Raw genomic sequence first — 19,815 nt, forward strand, 5'->3', positions numbered from 1 at the left:
CACTGCAAAAGTCACTCACAGACATAGAGGTGGAGGAAACTCTTGTGGCCATTCACAAACATAACACTCGAGAGATGGTGCTCAACATGTTAAAAGAATTTAAGAACTTTCTCTTTGATGTGGTATAGTATTTTCAGATAATAAAGCTCAATTCTGTTGAGATAATAGTGTTGATTATAACCATGTACCTTAAAGCGACTAGGTGGAAAGAAATGCAATCAAAGTATTATCATATTGACAAAAAAATTGAAATGGGAGTTACGAAACTAAGTTCATGCTTGAAAATACTAAGTTCATCATGTGATGAAAACTAAGACAACTTTATCATATTGCTTCCATCCAAGACATATCCAAAATGGATAAAATCTGTTTTTTTATACTTTAAAGTTGTCAACATGACAAGAGTCTCGAGGGGTTGATCTATGAATAACTCATTAGAAGATGCTAAAAAGAAACCCTACTGGGGATTAACTTTTGGAATGCAAGTTATGATGGTTGAACAATGACTTGTTTATATCACGGAGAATATGGTGTATGTGTCTTTAATCAACAATCTTCTACTTAAAAAGCGTACTGGAATGTCATGACATTATCATGCCCTTGGAAACAACATTCTACTAGCTAAAGATAAGAGAGGCTGTAGAAAAATATATGAACATACTTCACTTGTTAATAAGGTAAGGTCAAGAGACAAAAACCTTTCACGAGTCATTATCTATTCTAAATTATACTTCAAAAAATATATTCCTTGTTTGTTAAAAGTGAATATATTTAGGTTGATTTTGATGATTATCAATCGATATTCGAAACATATAACTTTCATTGCATCTCCTACTTCGTGGAGGAGATAATAAAGCTTATCACTAAGGATGTGGTGAAGTATTAGGTTGTACCATAGGACAATATTAGTGATCAAGATTCAAGATTCTTAAGATGATTCTAAATGGAACTATTCAATCTACTTAGTTTCAAATTACATTTCTTCATGAGTATGCACCCTTAGACCAATAGTTGAATAGAGAGAATAAATACTTTTCTTGAGTAATATTTGTGATATTTTATTAGTGTCAACTAAAAGGATTGAGCGAAGACGTTGCTTAGTTTTCTTACAATTTGCAATGAAACTCTATAAACAACAAAAACCCTTTTGAAGTACTTAGAAGATAACCAATAACTCCACATGCTTCGTGAATAATTGATTGATTATGAAAACCTTCCAACGGGTATCGATGGATTATGGGAGAGTTTATAATGAATGATTGCTAAAAGCTCATGACGTAATACTTTTATTACTCGAGCAGTTTATCTTTTATTATAGCCTAACAATATTATTTTCCTTATATTTTTTTCAATAAATATACTTCCCAAACTATTTTGTTAACCATTAAGCCCGTTAAGCTCAAACTATTTTTTCTATAAATGAGATAAAATAGCCTATTAAGCCCATACCATAATAAGATTTTGGTGTCATTAGCTAGTAAAAAAAAGAAAAGGTCAATCATTTCAACACCCTATAATCTTATGAGTGATAAGGCTTTGATATAGAAGTTAGAGAGCTTGCCAACTTATGAACAAATAGTATTCATCAAGTCTTCTGAAAAATTGGGATATTGCTGATATTTAGAGCTATAATTTTCTATTTAAGACCATTTCGGTTGCTTTCAATTGTTTGTTCCGTGCCTATCTCTCAAACAATGATGATATTTTCTCCATCAATCATTCATCCTTTTGACTATTTTTTTCTTATTTATAAGTCATTTTGGGATAGCTATTGCTTGGGTACCGAATAAGTTATAATTATTTTCACGTTTGACTCACTCCGGATAACATCCCGTGAACGCCACACCCACATGGGTTGTTCCAACCCATCTAAATAGTCTATGAAACCAACATAATGATTAAAATTATTTTCATGTTTTAAATTATAAAAAAAATTGTTCACCAAATAAATCATATATATATATATATATATATATATATATATATATATATATATATATATATATATATATATGTGGTGTATTTAAAATTTTAAGGTCTTAGAATATTGTATGGTGTGTTTAAGATTGGAGGGCAAACATATCATTTAAAACAATGAGAGTACCGATATGTCAACAAAGAAGCATTAGTTACACGTTGTTGCCGAAAATTCCTTCATGCATGCGGTGATTAGCTGTTACAACCGGACTTTTCATATCCGTTTCCTCCGCCTTCATCACCGGCCTAAACTTGGTGCGTGTATTGACTCGCCTCGATTGAGATTTCTCGTGTATAAATTGATGCGTTGTGTGGGGGAGAAACCACGGTCTTTGTGGAGATGGCGATGACTGCGATCAGTGTGGTTGTCGTCATGACCTTTGCTCTCATGGCCATGGCAGTGATGGCACAGGATCCATGGGACACTGCCGACGCCACTTTCTACGGCGACATGTCCGGCAACGCGACCATGGGTGAGTTCAGCTGCCTCTCCCTCTTTCTACTATTGCTCCTATGTCGTTGTCTTCCCCTCTCAGGCCAATGAGCAGATCACAAGAGCTGCATGCACGCAGAGGAGATTTTGCTGCAGTTAAATCGTGTTCATGGGGGGAGAGAGAGAGATATCTGACCATGTGTTTTGTACTGGTACAGGCGGAACTTGTGGGTATGGCAATCTCTTCGAGCACGGATACGGGCTGGCGAACACGGCGCTGAGCACGGTGCTGTTCAACGACGGGGAAATGTGCGGTGCATGCTTCGAGTTGAAGTGCGTAGCGGGACCCGACAGGTGCAAGGAGGGAAGCACCATCGTGACGGCGACGAGCTTTTGCCCGCCGGCACCCGTCAGCCTGTGCAACCCGCCCCAGAAGCACTTCGACCTCTCCATGGCCATGTACATGAATATCGCCAAGGCAAACAATTCGGGCAGCATCCCCGTGCAGTTCCGGCGAGTACCGTGCGTCAGGGAGGGCGACATCGGATTCGAGTTCAGGGGGAACCCCTTCTGGATCTCGGTGCTGGTGTACAACGTGGCCGGCTCCGGCGACGTGGCGAACCTGTCGGTGAGGGGATCCAACACCACCTGGGTGCCGATGACGAGGTCGTGGGGACAGAGATGGCAGCTCAGTTTCAGGCCAGAGATGGTGGGGCAGAGCCTTTCGTTCCAGGTGACAACAGGCGACAACAATACGGTGGAGTCGGTCGACGTCGCTCCAGCGAACTGGCAGTTCGGACAGCGGTATACAGGCGGCCAATTCTGATGAGGAATTGGAGCAGAAAGCAAGGGAAACTATTAGTACATACAATATAAGGAAGCCACCTGACCATGCACGGGCTTCTTCACTGGCTTTTGAAGTCATATCTATTCCTGCACGCAGTTTAATATTTGCATTACCTTGCTTCAGTTTAAGAGCTCCCATCATGCATATTGTAATGAAAGCCACGGCTTTTAGTTTCAAAGAATTCACGCGAATTCTCTTTAAGTCACGCGAACTTCCCCTTCTGTCATCAGGCACACGGAGTCCTAGTCGTCGATTCCAGTGAATAGGGGTACATAGATTCATGCTGATCCCGTGATTAGTCTACGGAACGGGGTACGACGGATCCTGCTGATCCCGTGAACCGAATGATTCACGGCGTTAGAGGAAACTGCCACCTTGAGATCTGTCGTGAGAATAACAGGTTGCGTGTTGCGTTCAGATCAGGTTAGATGCAGTCTCAGCATTGCCATCGTATATCTAGCATAGGCCAAAAGAAATGGATAGAATAGTTCTGAGTAATAACAAAACTAGTCACGGATGCACAGTAAAATTGATTCCTCGATAGAGAAAATATTAATCGCTTAATCTATGCCTCGAGATTATTTTGGATACGGGAGGAATATGACCCACAAAAGTGAGCTTACTAAAAAATGAATGCTCGACTTTTGGACAATTGATACAAGTATAAACATCATTGTTCATCATAAGACGACAACCATCCTTTGCAAAACGTTCGGGGCAACATAGTTGGACCAGACCTTATTAACAAAAAAAATCTATACAAGCTTTCTGATGGAAACGTTACAGCACCATTTCTGTGGAAGAAAAGCAAAATCTTTTCAGACATCTGAAACTTGCATGTAGTCATAATCACCACCAGGATAGAAAGGGCCAAGGATGATAACACTGATGATTGGGAAAATATTGAAGGACTAGCGCACAGCTAATAGCGGAGCAAATATGTGCGGCGCCCGAACCAGTTGTAGTCTGGAAGGCCCTGGATTGGTCCCATGGCTGCAATTGCCACGTCCTGCTAGGCCAAGGCAGCACCCAGTATAAGCTGACCCATTCTTTGTATGATAACGACCCACCAAGTGTCCACAAATACCAAAGGAAAATAGACCCGTCCTTTTTCATAACCTCATTTTGAAGTGTCATGAAAACATACAAGGCCAAACATGATTTAAGATATACTTGAGAGTTGAGACTCTCCAATCAGCCTTATAATGAATTTATATCTTAAATATGTGAGACAGGTGATTACGTAACTTAAAGTGATGCCTCATGGTTACACAAATTTGGACCCTTAGCTCCATAAATTGCTTATTTCTATGAATCTCTGGCATGCTTATTGTGATTGTAATCATAAAGCATCTTTTAGTAAATGAGAAAAGTAAGCTTTACCTGATCAAATATAAAGCGATTAGCGACATGCTTAACGGTGTTTGCATCAACTGCATTTATCCTCACAAAAAATTCAGCAACTGGGATTCTATGGACATATGTAAGTATCTGCAAACACAAGAAAGTAAGAAGACATCAAGGAAAGAAATATAGAAACGTTTGAAGTAAAATGACTGAACAAACACGCTGCCAGAGAAAGAAAAAATCATTACCTGACGACCAATGTCCTCACCAACAGGGCTGGTACCATCAATGTGAAGTTGAAGAGAAGATTTGAGCTGTAAAAGACAATCAAACAGTTGCAGCTTATAACTTATTAAAACAATTCAACAAACAACATTCCTTGCATATATCACATTGGAGATATTCTTCAAAAAAATTTGTATGTTCCAGGATACATGATACTCTATTGCAACTTGACAATCAACCAAAACTTGTGAATGTGAATAACTTATCGTGAAGAAATATCCATGTGATCTTATCAAACACATTCGAATTATACTGTCCAGATGCTGTTGTTTAGTGGTTTATCGACTCCACTTGAACAAAAGAACTTATTAATCTTCTTTGAGCCATTTAAAGAACCTTGTATCCGTGTCTAATACTCAAAAGGCAAAGGTGTTTGGACCACAGGTCAAACCTTTTACATCTTAAGCAGCATATTTTCTGTTAGTTCCTTATCAACACTCTAAATCCAGGAAATTTCCCTCCCAATACTTGCATTTAGATACAATAGGGATGGTAACAGATGCCTCCCTTAGTTGTAGCAATCATAAATGCCAATGACATGCAGGTGAGGCTGGCTACAAAGTTAACAAGTAATGGCTTGAAAGTTGCCTTTATACTCGCAACTTGCTGCACTACTGATGCTGTTAGAACCCTTGCAGATAACAGATGCATTCCAAGAAAGATGCACTTCCTAAACTGTATCCTCGTGCTTAACAGCACCAGCAGCTGAGATGACCTAAACCATTATAAATATAAAACATTAGCCATTTGCTGCAATAATTAAAGTCACACCAATCAAGACTGGATAGATCATCAAACAAGGAGGCACCTAAGTTATGTACGTACAGAAAACAAGAATGATGACTTAATCTAGCCTAATAAAAAACATACCATTCTAGGGGCTGTATAATGAGTTGATATGTAATTCTTAAGATGCTCTTTAGTAATTGTCTTGATGTTCTGAGCAGGTCCTAGTATAGTTCTGCCAAGTGGAGTGTACTGGAAAGCAGTTGCATGCAGATGATCAAAAATAACTTCTTCAGTTTGTCCCTCCACCTACATGAGACAGAAAGAAATGATATTAAAATATTGCATGAACAAAAGCTCTATCCAGTAAAAGTCAACTATAGTATACTAAAGTTCTCCTGAAGTAAGTGCTTCACATGATGCCAAAAGCAAAAAAATCTAGGCAATCTATATTTCCATTAAATTACAATTTCATAACGCCATAAAAGAAATTCTAACCTATGCGGAACTTAAATTCCAGTAAACAGTTTCAAAACCTGGCTATGAGATAATAAAAAAAAAAAACTGATCAAAGGGGTCCAAAGAAAGAAAAACAAAAAGAAAGAAACAAATTGCAGAAAATTCTGCAAAACATGAATATTTCCCCAGTTTTGAGACTGTGGCTAGTAACACATGCTAATTAAGTGTTACGGATCAAGTAAAATAAGTTATCTCACTGTTAACAAGGTGAAAGAAACACATAAATGGTTTATAGGTAGTATAATTTACACCATATATACCAAATTTACATGGGAATGGTGTCTCACAAAGAAAACTCAATGTTAATTTAATATTCCTCAGTAAAATCAAATAGGGTTGCAAGGCAGAAGTAGCAAATCAACACAACAACTACAAAAAAAGGTCCGGAGCAACAAATGGTTACGCTCAGTCCACAGTCAGGAGATTTTAGCTATGAGCCAAATGAACCAGCATCCTGCTACATCAGTTTTAACAACGGAAGATTTCTAGCCTATGTGATGGTAACATAATTAGCAAACTTATGCACAAGTGGCATAAAAACCTAATTAAATTAAGAGCCATAAAAGGTGATATAAGATCAATAAGAATCAAAATGCTTCATTTCTTGGTCAACTTCTATTATTGACAATAATAGCTATCAGAGCCTCTCTCCACTTTTCTAAATCCATCTGTTGTACAAAACTTCACATGCCAGCCTGATAGGAATGATGATCCTGGTACCATGTGATTAGAAATACTTATAAGTACTGCTTTTTGATCGGCAGCCACTAGTCCAAGAGATTTTCAATTGTAAGTACTGTTTTTTTATAAGTTACCTAATGTCAAAGATAAGATTTTGCTGCCAACAAATTAACTCAAATTAGAACATGAGAAAAAAGAAATATAATAGAAATTATTGTTCTGCATCTGTTAACTAAATATAATCATATCTCCAACTTTAGAGAGATTTTAGCCACCATGAAAGACCAACCCATGCACTTGTCCTCCTTGCCTCCCCCGACTCCCAGTGCACTTCTATTTTCATTTTTCTCCAAGAGTTTCAATACAAGAAAAAATCTAATGGCAGTACTTAAAACAATAAATTGATTAAGCTAGAGACAGTAAACAACCATAGTTAGCCTAAAATAAGAATTGTGAGTTATCGAAGTTGGTTGGATATTGACGTTTAAATACGATCAAAAGGAGGTGAATATTAGAAACTTATACCTCTTCCATCTCCCTGAGGATTACATCCCTCTCCCTCTCAATGCGCTTCTCATCAAAACACGAGTTCTGAAGTATGTCTGCAAGGATTTCCAGCGCTTTGGGCACATCCTTATCCAACACCGTGGCGTAGTCGGTGGTCTGCTCCCTCGATGTGTAAGCATTCAGATGCCCGCCCATGTTCTCAATCTCTTCCTCCAGCTGTCGCACTGTCCGCGATTCGGTGCCCTTGAAGATCATGTGCTCCAAGAAGTGCGCGGTCCCGTTGGTTCATCGGTCTCGAAGCGGCTACCGGCGTCGATTCACACGCCGACCGTGGCGGTGCGGGAGTCACGAGTAGAGTCGGTGGCGATGCGGAGCCCATTGGGGAGGATGGTGACGCGGGTCTCCGGGACGGCCAGGATGGGGGTATGGTCGGCAAGGGTGGGGTGGGGGGAGGCGTAGCGGAGGAAGCGGGGGTCGGGGTCATCGAGGCGCTTGATCTTGGTTCGGACGGCCTCGGCGAGGCGATCGTAGAGCATCACGGGGGGTTTGGCCAGGGAGGGAGCGTCGGCGGTGGGGTTTGCGAGCGCGGCAACTGCAGAGGTGGAGGCAAATCGGCCGGAGAGGAGGAGGGGGCGGCGAGAGACGGTGAGAAGCTTGCGCAGCTCCATTGCTAGGGATTGGGTTTGGGAGGGAGACGGGGAGTGTGGAGAGGGAGGCGGGTCGAATCGTCAAATGTTGTGAGGGAGAAAGGGGAATTAGTTCTGCCGACATGACTCAGCCGGAACCCACGGTTACACCAGGCAGGAAAGGTGGACCCCGCTATAATTAATGTCTTGAGGTGGCTGGGTGCACTTCGTTCCCAGTGAGCGTGCGAAATTGCAGAGGTAATGGCAAACTTTCGTCACTGAATCACCCAGGAGTTTTGTCAAGGGTGATGTGGTTAGTCTTAACACTCGAGACAGAAGGGACCCATGTGCCACTGACTTCATGCGTTGCCGGAAACCTGAAGGGGTTACAGGAAACCCTTCTTGGGTACATGTTGACTTCCTGTCCTCCCCGACCCTTTGTCCAGTCCGCCACAGCCCCCATCTCCATCGTCTCTCAGTCCAGATGCCTTCGCACCACCACCGAGAAACTAATCGATGCTGCTGCGGCTGTTCAATCCACTCTTCACCACCACCCCATCTGACCACATCTGATCAAGTCCTCCAAGCCCTGGCCAGCCACCTGCTCCTCCAATACCAGAAACCTCCCACTGTTTCCGACCGTCACTGCCTTAAGCCCCAGCAACACCCACCACTACTGCATTCCTTCTTCCAAATTCATCAACTCGGTGATGATCATCTTCCTCCTGCTCCTCCTCATTATCATCGTCATGAACAGCAGCAGCAGCAGCGGTTCTATCAGTATCAAGCTCAACCTCTTATCGATTCCCTCCTCCGCCGCGTCGCCGCCCTCGAATCCTCTTTCCCCCATCTCTCTCCCACTTCGTCTCCTTCGCCGCCTGTAGATCCGCGCTCTCAGACGAGACCCACGTCGATCCCAGATACCTCACCGAGAAAGCCATGGATCTTCTCCTTCGACTGGATGTCATCCATGTGAGTTTGAGGAAAGCTAACTCCTTTCCTGGATTTCTCTTTGCTTGTTGCTTCGTTAATGGCATTTTTCGTGGGTTTTCTTGGCTTGCAGAGCGGCGACCCGATGGTTCGGGAAGGGAAGCGGTCGATCAGCAGAGAACTGGTCCGCACGTTGGATTTCATCGATAAGTGGGTAGTCAAAGAGCACCAGCTGTCTCTGGACGCGATCGAGATCACTGGGAATTGCGGAATCGAAAGAGATTCTGTGGAGGACATGAGAAGAGAAATTGTAGGAACTGAGGAAGTAACGAACCTTGCCAAAAGGAGGAAAACAAGGACTTTAAAAGGTTGAACGAATAGTTGCAAATCCACAAACAACTGCTCATCCAGTGCCGGGCTTAAAGGTAAGTTTCTGTCAAGAAAACGTGTGAACTTGTGAAGATTGTTCAATGCCCGACACTATACGGAGGCCCCATCCCCCATTGTCACGAACGGTCGTTGCGCACCCGCAACAACCGATGCACAACAACTTCGTTCAACGAACCGTTCATCACTTTTACATGCTTATACCGAGACATGACAGTATGTTTTGCCTTTGTTTTGTGTGTTTTTGCTTGTAAAATGCATGTTCGAATAGGTTACAGCGCTACAGTACGACCGCTCGTCGCATCGGGTCGAACTGCCCAAAACAGTTCCGTTTTCGCGTGCCACGGCTTGTTTTCTGCAAGCTGCGGCTGCACGCGAAACGTCAACCATCACAGCACCCTAGAATCCCCCGGTTGACACAGGACTGGATGGGGCTTCGGTATATAGTCGGGCGTTGAAAAATCTTCACAAGTTCGCACGTTAACTTGACGGGAACTTGCCTTCACGCTCGGCACCCGGTGAACAGTTGTTTGTGGACTTGTAACTGTTCATTCTACCTTCTAAAGTCCTTGTTTTCTTTTTCCTCTCTTTTCTCTCTTACACCCAAGGTGCTTGCTGAATTGCTTGTAAAGCTTCCCTCTTCGCGAGACGTCGAGACTTGTCCGTCGCTCGTTTTCAATCTAATCAACTTTCTGTTTTACAGGTCCTTCGGGACCTGTACGAGGTTGCAACTAGGTTGAACCTTTGCGGACGCATATGTCGCAAGGGCGCCTCAAGACTTAGGCAATCCCAGCTAAGTTTGAGGAGTTGGCGCAAAGGTGCTTCATGACTTAGGCAACTTTAGCTAATTTCGTGACTTTGTCGCAAGGGTGCCTTACGACTTAGGCAATTCTAACTAAGTCCGTGACATTGTGGTATCAAAGCGGGCAAGCAATTTGAGCAAGTAGCGAAGTAATTTTGCAATCTTGCCATGACCAAGCATCGTAGCGAATCGAGCAAGGCAGGGCAAACAGGACCTTTGCCCCAAGCAGCCGCAGGTGGGCTGCAAGTGCAAACTCGCTCTCACGCCGTTGGAGCCGCTTTGAAAGATCGTGGCAGTGAACATGAGAACGAAAAATTGGCTACTCTCTGTGAGCGGAGGATGCGTAATTTGGAGCGCCAACCGGGAAGAAGAGCTATAAGGAGAGACTCACAGCGGCGGAAACCCGCTTGGGTGCTCTTGAAGCGAGCTTGGAGGAACTCTACCAAGGCCAACGAAGGCTTCTTGGGGTAGAGAGCTCGCAAGAAGAAGCTGAATCCTGAATCAACAAGGTTAAGGCCCTAGTCGATCGACTGACTGACGATACTAAAGACACCGTGCAACATTTGCACGAAGTCGTGGCGGAACTCACTTCTAGAGTGACAGCACTCACAAGGGCACTAAATGCGGGAGGGAGCAACACTCTCGTTGCACCGCCACAAAACCTGAGGGCACCTGAGCCTCATTGCTATGGAGGTACTAGGGACGCAAAAGAGCTCGAGAATCTTTTGTTTGACATGGAACAATACTTTCGAGCTACAATGCTTGATTCTGAAGATACCAAAGTTTCAATAGCAACCATGTATCTGAACGGGGATGCAAAAATTTGGTGGCGAACCTGTTAGGAGGATATCCAACAAGGTCGATGTCGAGTGGACACATGGGACGACTTAAAGCAGGAGTTGAGAACTCAGTTCCTACCCGAGAACACAGAGTTCGTCGCAAGGAGGAAGTTGAGACAACTCCACCAAAGTACTTCAATCCGAGACAATGTGAAGCAATTTTCTGCGCTAATACTGGACATACATGATATGTCCGAGAAGGATAAGCTGTTCAGCTTCCTCAATGACCTAAAACCATGGGCTCAACAAGAATTACATCGAAGGAATGTCACCGATATGATCGGGGCAAGTGCGGCCGTAGAAAGGCTCACCGATTTTGTTTCCTTGGAGGACTCGAGGAAAAGGAAACAATCTTCGGGAAATCGCCCTCCAAAATATTCTCGATGGAAGGAGCCCAGGGGTGAACAAATGAAGAAGAGTTCCCACAAAGGGCCAAGCTCAAAAGGCAAAGCCCCAAAACCTGGCGGATGTTTCTTATGCAGAGGGCTACACATGGTGAGGGAGTGCCCACAGAAACAAGCACTCAATGTTTTAACAGCTTCAATCTACCCTCCCAAATCAGTCAAGGGCAAGGTCGTCGCCCTAAGTTCAAGCAGTTCAGAATCCAGTAACGACGATGATGAGTCGCATGGTCCCCAAATGGGAGCAATGCATTTATTGAATGCATCGCAGGGTCAAGTGGGGGAGAACATGAAGGCAAAGCCATTGAAAGCAGGGAGTAGCGAGCTGATGTACGTGGACATTTAGCTCAATGGTCAAACAACCTGTGCAATGGTGGACACGGGCGCTACCCACAACTTTATTGTCGATCGAGAAGCAAAGCGACTCGGGCTAATCTTGGAGAAGAACCCAAGTCGGATGAAGGCGATGAACTCGAAGGCCAAGCGGAACTCCGGGCTAGCAAAGGGTATCCCCATCAAGATCGGAACATGGAGCGGGAGCACGAACATGATAGCGGTGCCATTGGACGACTTCCAAGTGATTCTTGGAATGGAGTTTAAGCACGTGGTGAAGTTGATGCCAATGCCGTTCTTAAACTCTTTATGTATAATGGGAGGCGACGAGCCCTGTGTGGTTCCTGTCTCTCGGAGAGGAACCAGGGACCCCCAATAGATATCGACATTACAACTGAAGAAAGGGGTACGAAAATGCGAATTAACATTCGTGGCTGCTGTGAAGCCAGAGCCACTCAACGAGGAGGCCATTCATAAACCTGCTGTGATGGCGAACGTTCTGAAGGAGTTCACAGACGTTATGCCACCCGAGTTGCCGAAGACTCTACCGCCACGCAGAGGCGTGGATCATCATATCGAGCTGGAGCCAAGAGTGAAGCCTCCAGCGAGACCACCCAACCGCATGCCCCCTCCAGAGTTGGCAGGACTCAAAAATCAATTAGATGATCTGCTAAGTAGTAGTCTCATCTGCAGTTCCAAAGCACCATTCGGAGCTCCCGTTCTCTTCCAAAAGAAACAAGATGGGAGCCTCCGACTATGCGTCGATTATCGAGCCTTCAACAAAGTGATGGTGAAGAACAAGTATCCCATCCCGCTCATCACGGACTTGTTCGACTAATTGGGCAAAGCAAAGTATTTCTCCAAACTCGACCTCCGGTTTGGGTACTGGCAAGTGCGTATCGTTGAAGGCGACGAAGCGAAGACTATTTATGTGACCAGGTACGGAGCGTTTGAGTTCTTGGTGATGCCTTTCGACTTAACCAATGCTCCGGCCACATTCTACACTCTTATGAACCAACTATTCAAGGAGTATTTAGATAAGTTTATGGTCGTCTACTTGGGACGATATTGTCGTCTACAGCGAAACGCTCGAGGAGCATGTCAAGCACTTTCGGTACACATCTGAAGCCAATAAGTATGCATTGGTTTGGTGTATCTTAATTTTTGGTGCACATCTGAAGCCAATATGTATGCATTGGTTTGGTGTATCTTAATTTTCCACTGAGATTTTTATTGTCAAGTTTAATTTTCATGCGCATGTGATGATATTAGTTTAGTGGCACTAAGTTGCACTTTAATCTGTTCTTCAGGCTGTACATAAAGCAGCCTTCTTCCAGCACATCAATTGCAGGATATGACGATGAACCTGAATGGGCGGAGTATAAGATCAAAGAGACAAATATGTTTACGATTGACAAGTATCAACAGGTGCTATTTTATTATCTAGATGGAGTTTGCCTCTTAATAGCAGGTGAAGTAATAATATTAGTGAATTTGCAGATTGGATTCTTCCCAAGAGAGAAAGCATTTTCTCTTAGGTACCAAACTGCTGGTATGCTGGAAACTGTTCTAAGAGCAGGTGTGCTTGGAGAAGATGACACTGGTGAAGAATCTCCCAAGTAATTTCCTCTTAGACTAGATTTTGCAATTTGAGGTTTCATGTCAATTGAATCTTCTCTTTTGTATGTGGATGTTTGCATGGTAAACACTCTAGCAAGCATCGTCTAAATCAAAACTCTTTAATTTGTTAACTTTGGGTACTTGAATTTCTCTATATGATAACACTGGTTTCTTTTTTTCATAAGAAATGACAGATTTATCTCTGAACGAGGCGATAAGAATCGCATGTCAGTGATATTCTAAACTAACTCACGAACTCCAATTCTCAATTATATTGGCATAGAGTTTATAGTCTCAAAGGTTTTCTTCAGCTGCTAGTGCATGATGGGACTGGAAGATCTTGATGGTCATATCTTTCATGTTTGCAGAAACTTGAAGATTCCTTCAAAATGGCCTTCTGTTGTCTGTGAAAATTGTCTATATTCTCTGGAGAAAGATATGCGAACAAGAGCTTTCCACATAATGGATCCAAAGGGCATTCTTGAAATGCTTGTTATTTTTATTGAAGAACAAGGAAATGAGATGCCTGCTTTTTCAACTTGGAATTTAGAGGTCAGTGTATGCCGCCATCTTTTTGCTAAAAAACATACCATTACATCTTGTGACAATTATAATGCTTATATCACTAAACATTTATGTTGTACGTTTAGTTCCTAGCAACAGTGGACGGCATTGAGAATGAAACTATCTTGAACAACATTGTTTGATACATCATTCCAGTGGGTTATCTCCCTTTTATCTAGATGTTGGATTCAGGTGCGCTTGTCTGAATGACAACTATTGCATCCTACAAAATTGTAAATGTTGGATTCTATTTCCTGTCATATTAAGGTAGACATGTACTTACTCGATAAGAGGAAGCACAGCATAGTGTTAAAAGCTCTAATTTTCTTTTCTGATGTTTCAGCAAGAGCAATCTTTGACACCATATCATAGTTACCTTTAGATTTTTACCAGTTATCATATCATCTTTGAGCCTTGCCCATGTTTCCTAAGAATGTTGTATATCCTTCAAAACTGACTCAACTTTGGTGAAATTTAATCCAGATTCAGACTGCAGAATATGTCAGCCTGTCTAATGATATTCTACTTTTCGTAAAATGACTACATAATTTCTTGTTTGTTGCAAATTACAAACTTCCTCTGTATGTAAGATTCATATCAAGTGTTACTTTTGTGACAATTTGCACCATCAAATACAAAGAAAGGATGTGTTTCGAATGTGCTATTGCTATTAGATAATGAAGATTAGTTCTCTTCGGTGGATACTAACTGATCTAGTTCCTCCAGGACACAACTTCGACAAACAATGAGAGTGGCACTACCACTAACGTGCGTTGGACAGGCACGATAAGCAACAACTTGGTGGTGACCTTCGATGGAGGCTTCCAGCTGACCTTATTACCTGGAGGAATGTATATGGCTTCACCGGAGAAGCGGCAGAAGCTCGTGCGCACTTACGATGTGGAAGGTCTTGTAGTGTCATCTACTTGTTTCTATGAGATCAAAGTCTAAGGTCAACTTGCATGGACCATGCTGCAGCTTATCCTTGGTTACACTAGATAGATTCCAGTTAAAATAGAACACCAAGGCTTCGTTCAAGGCCTTGTATCAACTGAATAGTTGAATAGAGAGAATAAATACTTTTCTTGAGTAATATTTATGATATTTTATTAGTATCAACTAAAAGGATTGGGTGAAGACGAAGCTTAGTTTTCTTACAATTTGCAATGGAGCTCTATAACCGACAAAAGCCCTTTTAAATTACGTAGAAGGTAATCAATTATTTTGATCATGAAAATTTTACACGAGATTGTTATGAATGATTGCTACAAGCCCATAATGTAACACTTTTATCACTCACTCTTGTGATAGCCTAAAAATATTGTTTTCCTTATATTTTTTTTTTTTCTATAAATGCACTTTTCAAACTATTTTGTTAACCATCGTTAATTCCCAGTTAAAATGGGACAAAATAGCCCTTTAAGCCCATGCCATAATATGATTTTGGTGTCATTAGCTAGTAAAAAAAAAAAAAGGTCAATCATTTCAACACCCTATAATGTTGTGAGTGATAAGGCTTGCCAACTTATGAACAAATATTATTCATCAAGTCTTGTGAAAAATTGGGATATTGCTGATATTTAGAACTATAATTTTCATTTTAAGACCATTTCCGTTGCTTTCAGTTGTTTGTTCTGTGTCTATCTCTCAAACAATGATGATGTTTTCTCTATCAATCATTCATCCTTTTGACTATTTTTTTCTTATTTTACAAGTCATTTTGAGATAGCTATTGTTTGGGTACATAATAAGTTATAATTCTATTTATAACAATGACAAATAGATTAACTCACTTCCGATTGTTGAATCTCGTATTTTGATGATGAAACTACTCGATATATGTTTATGATTTAATCTGCGTTTTGAGTGACGAAGGATACCTCGATCAGGATGAGACAATTAAAGCAAGAAAATCATGTTGGGCCGGAGGAACATGTCAGAAGATTGGACGTCGGGCCGGTGGATCGGTCGACGTATCGACAGAAGGCTTCGGGCTGTGGATTCGGGCATCGGGCCAAGGAGAGCGGATATTACGCCAAGGACATCGGAATTGCGGAGACAACTAGCCGATTGGGCAATAGGCCGTAAGAGAGGACGATGCACCGAAGAATCGGACGAAGCGTCGAGAGACCAATAACATGCCGGACAACGTGATTAATGCTTAGGATTAATTGTCTCGATCGAAGTTTTTGTTTTACATGTGCATGATTAACTACGATGAAAGTAAGACATGCAGCAGGAGTTGCGCCGGAGTCATGACAATGATCACGTTGGGAGTTCGAGAGCTCGACGAAAGTTCGGACAGTCGTCGGAGGTTCTGCGGGAACAAATCCGAGAAGTCCAGAAGCTTGCCAAAGGAGCTCATCGGAACTTGCCAAGTGGATCGTCGCAAGTCCAGGAGTTTGCCGGAAGTCCGCAGGAGGATCACCGACAGTTCGTCGGATGATCGACGGAAGTTCGCAGGAAACTCGTCGGAAGAAGCGATTGACGCACCGGAGCAAGCTGCAGAATATGTCTTAGGAAATAATCGTAGTTAGCACATTGATTAAGTTAGAAATGGGAGGTGATCACATTAGCTTAATCTTGGGGCAATTGGGCCCCTGAAAGAATCAAATTGGGCCGAATGGATTAACCCATTCGGACCCTGATTACTGTGGGAGGTGCAACCGCCCAGGCTATGTCTCCCAGCGAGACTGGGCGGTGCAACCACCCCAGCCAAGAGGTGGCACCGCCCCGGGCTCAGTCTCCGAGCGAGACTGGGCGGTGCAACCTCTTCTGTCAAGAGGTAGCACCGCCAGAGCTCAAGTTTCGAGCTCTGCCAGGCGGTGCAACCTCCCCAGTCAGGCGGTGCAACCGCCTGAGCTCGGTCTTCGAGCTCTGGCAGAGAGGTGCAACCGCCCCTAACAGAGTGGCACCGCCCAGAGGCTCAGTCTTCGAGCTCTGCCAGGCGGTGCAACCGCCCCAGTCAGGAGGTGCAACCGCCTGATCCCGGAATTTCGGGAATTGACAGATTTGAGCTCCAAATTTGAACTGGGTTGGGGCCTATAAATACCCCACCCATTCAGCACTGAAAGCACAGAACACACACTCGAAATCTTGCTGTCTTTCTGTGGTTCTTAGAGCTCAAAACTACTAGTTCTCCTCTTTCTGTTCTTCAAAGTTTGAGTTGTAAAGAGAGGAGAGAAAACTTCTGTAAGGGTTGTCTCCTAAGCCCGTCAAAAAGAGTGAATCTGTAAGAGGGTAGTTGGCCTTCGCCTATTGAAGGAAGGCCTCTAGTTGATGTCGGTGATCTCGTCGGTGGAGGAAGCCAAAAGTAGAGTAGGTCAAGTTTGACCGAACCACTCTAAATCTCGGTTTGCATTTCCTTTGAGCATTTTACCTTCACTGAAAACTTCTCAATAGCTTATTGCCCTCTGCGATTTTACGAACGAGTTTCAAGGTTCAGACGTAAATCTACGTTTAGACGTAAATCTGCGTTTAGACGTAAATCTGCTTTTTCGTATGATCATCATATTGCAGATTGCGTTTACGTTTTGAGCTTTACCATAACTGCACACTGCCTTTATACTCCTGTTTAAACTGCGTCTTATCTAAATCAAGTGATTTACGAATCAGCATTTAGACGTAAATCAATTCTTCGTACGAACGTCGGATTTCAGTTTGCGCCGATATTCTGGTTTTCATCATAGCTGCAAACTGCCTGCATAGATTGACTTTAACCTTGCTTAGTATCAACTTTCATACAGAAGTTGTTTTTATCGTTTGAACGCAGCTTTCGATTTTAATCGCAGAAAGTTTTCCGCTACACTAATTCACCCCCCCTCTTAGTGCTCTCGATCCTAATAATTGGTATCAGAGCCCGGTATTTCTCATTTCGGACTTACACCCGAGAGAAATGGCTCTTCATGGCTTTCAAGAGGGCTTTTCGATTTTTCATCTACCGTTGTTTAACGGATTGGACTACACCTATTGGAAGACCCGAATGAGGATCTTTCTTATTTCTGTGGATGTTGAACTTTGGAATCTTGTCGAAAATGGTTTTTCGAAGTCTTCTCTTCCAATGATCGAATGGTCGGATTTAGAGAAGAAGCATTTTTCTTTAAACGTAAAGGCTATGAATGCCTTATTTTGCGCTTTGGACAAAAATGAGTTCAATCGGGTTTCTTTGTGCAAAACGACTTTCGATATTTGGCGCACTCTTGAAATCACGCACGAGGGAACTAGTAGAGTCAAAGACTCGAAAGTTAATATTTTACTACATGATTTCGAGCTTTTTCAAATGAAGCCAAGCGAAACCATTGGTGACATGTACACCCGTTTTACGGATGTCGTCAACGGTTTAAGAGCTCTTGGCAAATGTTTTTTGAATTCTAAACTTGTGAACAAGATTTTGCGTTCTCTTTTTAAGAAGTGGGATTCAAAAGTAACGGCTTTACAAGAAACAAAAGATTTAAATATTTTTCCACTTGAAGAACTAATTGGTTCATTGATCACATATAAAATGACGTGCAATGCACGTGAAGAACTTGAGAACCACCTTCCAAAGAACAGGAAAGATTTGGGACATAGAACATTTGAAGACCACTCGAGCATAAGCTCAAGTGATGGTGAACTTAAACTACAAATGAAACAAAAATTAAAAAGTAAAAAGAACGGAACTACTTGCTTTGAACGCAAGAAGAAGAACAAAAATTGGGATGAATCGAGCTCCTCCGAAGACGAGGAGAAAATCAACAAAGGCGAGGTGGCAAACTACGCCTTTACGCCTTTCGACGCTAAGGTAATCAAAATGCCTTTAATTTACTTTGAAATTACATAATGCTTTTCATAATGCATTTTTATTTTTTATTTAATTTTCTTAAAAATTGTATGTTTAATAATTTTATAATGAAAATACAAAAAATTAGGAATCATGCTTATCATTCTAGTAATTTTGAAAATAATCATGAAAATTACATGTTTATGATAAACAAAATAATTTTGATTAAAAATACCTTATGAAATCATGCTATATGTGGTTGAGAAGTAATAATGTGTATCATGTTGATTTCCATTGTTATTTCTCGATTTTGAGTATATGAAATCATGTTTAATTTGAAGTTATGATTAATGAGTATATATTTTTGAAATTATGATGATTCTTAATATTTATGGATTATCGATTTTCATGATAATAACAGTGGCTTTAAAAAAATTGATGTATGTTTTCATAAATGAAAAGGCATGTTAACATGAAATCGATCACTTAAAATGAAACACTTAAAAAGGGGGAAAATATATTATCAATGAAATCATGAATCTATTTATGTTATAAATTTTGTGACCCATAAAAATGATTTTGATGATTTAAATTTGAAATGAGTTTTATCAAAATCATGATCTTGATTTTTCTCTTGAATGATTGTGACTTGTATTTCTTGTATTCATGATATGATTTTTATGCAATTCTTTGTATTCATGAAATATTTATCTCATCACCCAATTATTTCTTTTTCAATATTCCTCAAGTGATGATATGAATGCATGAGATATTCATGAATTTATTTTGATGTATGTAAATGAGAAGCTTCGATCATGCATGGTAGGATACAATGTGACAAATTAATACCATGATGATTTGAAATATTTATGATTTGGAATGATGCATATGCTTTTGTATGATGTGTATCATGAATGTTTAAAAAAAATAAATAAATAAATAAATAAATGTTTATATCATGTTAGATGGTTTTACATATTATGCATGATAAGCTATAGTGATGAGTGAAACAATGATTGAAATAATATGAATGATGATTTGGAATCATGCATATAATAATGAGTTTATATGTTTTGAAAATGTGCATGTTTTAATTTGAAAATATAATGATGCACAAATGAGATTGATACTAACCTTTGTCATGATTTAAAAATTGATGTAAAGGGTTTTTCCCTTCTTTTTGACAATGATAAAAGGGGAGATAGCTAGCTTGCATAATTCAAGAAGAAAGC

The 19,815-nt window shown here is 41.4% G+C and overlaps 4 protein-coding genes across 6 annotated transcripts; 2 read left to right on the forward strand and 2 right to left on the reverse strand.

The window, feature by feature from the left end:
* The first annotated feature begins 2,200 nt into the window (after nucleotides 1–2,200).
* LOC135611151 (expansin-A9-like) lies at nucleotides 2,201–3,458 on the forward strand. Its single transcript, XM_065106521.1, has 2 exons — nucleotides 2,201–2,450; nucleotides 2,629–3,458. Exons 1-2 carry the CDS (start codon nucleotides 2,318–2,320, stop codon nucleotides 3,234–3,236), a joined length of 741 nt encoding a protein of 246 aa, XP_064962593.1. The 5' UTR covers nucleotides 2,201–2,317; the 3' UTR covers nucleotides 3,237–3,458.
* A 400-nt stretch (nucleotides 3,459–3,858) lies between these two features.
* On the reverse strand, nucleotides 3,859–7,577 carry LOC135611152 (probable mitochondrial-processing peptidase subunit beta, mitochondrial). Its single transcript, XM_065106522.1, has 5 exons — nucleotides 7,341–7,577; nucleotides 5,760–5,924; nucleotides 4,853–4,918; nucleotides 4,641–4,748; nucleotides 3,859–4,266 (listed from the first exon to the last, which is right to left on the reverse strand). Exons 1-5 carry the CDS (start codon nucleotides 7,575–7,577, stop codon nucleotides 4,180–4,182), a joined length of 663 nt encoding a protein of 220 aa, XP_064962594.1. The 3' UTR covers nucleotides 3,859–4,179.
* Nucleotides 7,578–7,639: 62 nt separating this feature from the next.
* LOC135611153 (probable mitochondrial-processing peptidase subunit beta, mitochondrial) lies at nucleotides 7,640–7,990 on the reverse strand. The gene has a single exon (XM_065106523.1). The coding sequence runs from the start codon at nucleotides 7,988–7,990 to the stop codon at nucleotides 7,640–7,642; it is 351 nt and encodes a 116-aa protein (XP_064962595.1).
* A 347-nt stretch (nucleotides 7,991–8,337) lies between these two features.
* LOC103983381 (uncharacterized) lies at nucleotides 8,338–14,928 on the forward strand. 3 transcript variants are annotated; one of them, XM_065106525.1, is made up of 6 exons: nucleotides 8,338–8,920; nucleotides 9,012–9,303; nucleotides 12,951–13,068; nucleotides 13,141–13,259; nucleotides 13,629–13,812; nucleotides 14,551–14,928. In XM_065106525.1, exons 3-6 carry the CDS (start codon nucleotides 13,042–13,044, stop codon nucleotides 14,773–14,775), a joined length of 555 nt encoding a protein of 184 aa, XP_064962597.1. In that variant the 5' UTR covers nucleotides 8,338–8,920; nucleotides 9,012–9,303; nucleotides 12,951–13,041; the 3' UTR covers nucleotides 14,776–14,928. The 3 variants fall into 3 exon arrangements, with proteins under 3 accessions (XP_064962597.1, XP_064962596.1, XP_064962598.1); XM_065106526.1 differs by adding an exon at nucleotides 13,911–14,016 and having other exon boundaries at nucleotides 8,342–8,920; nucleotides 9,012–13,068; XM_065106524.1 differs by having other exon boundaries at nucleotides 9,012–13,068.
* Nucleotides 14,929–19,815: the final 4,887 nt, after the last annotated feature.

The sequence above is a fragment of the Musa acuminata genome, chromosome BXJ2-4, assembly GCF_036884655.1.
Source record: "Musa acuminata AAA Group cultivar baxijiao chromosome BXJ2-4, Cavendish_Baxijiao_AAA, whole genome shotgun sequence".
In the NCBI taxonomy this organism is placed as follows: domain Eukaryota; kingdom Viridiplantae; phylum Streptophyta; class Magnoliopsida; order Zingiberales; family Musaceae; genus Musa; species Musa acuminata.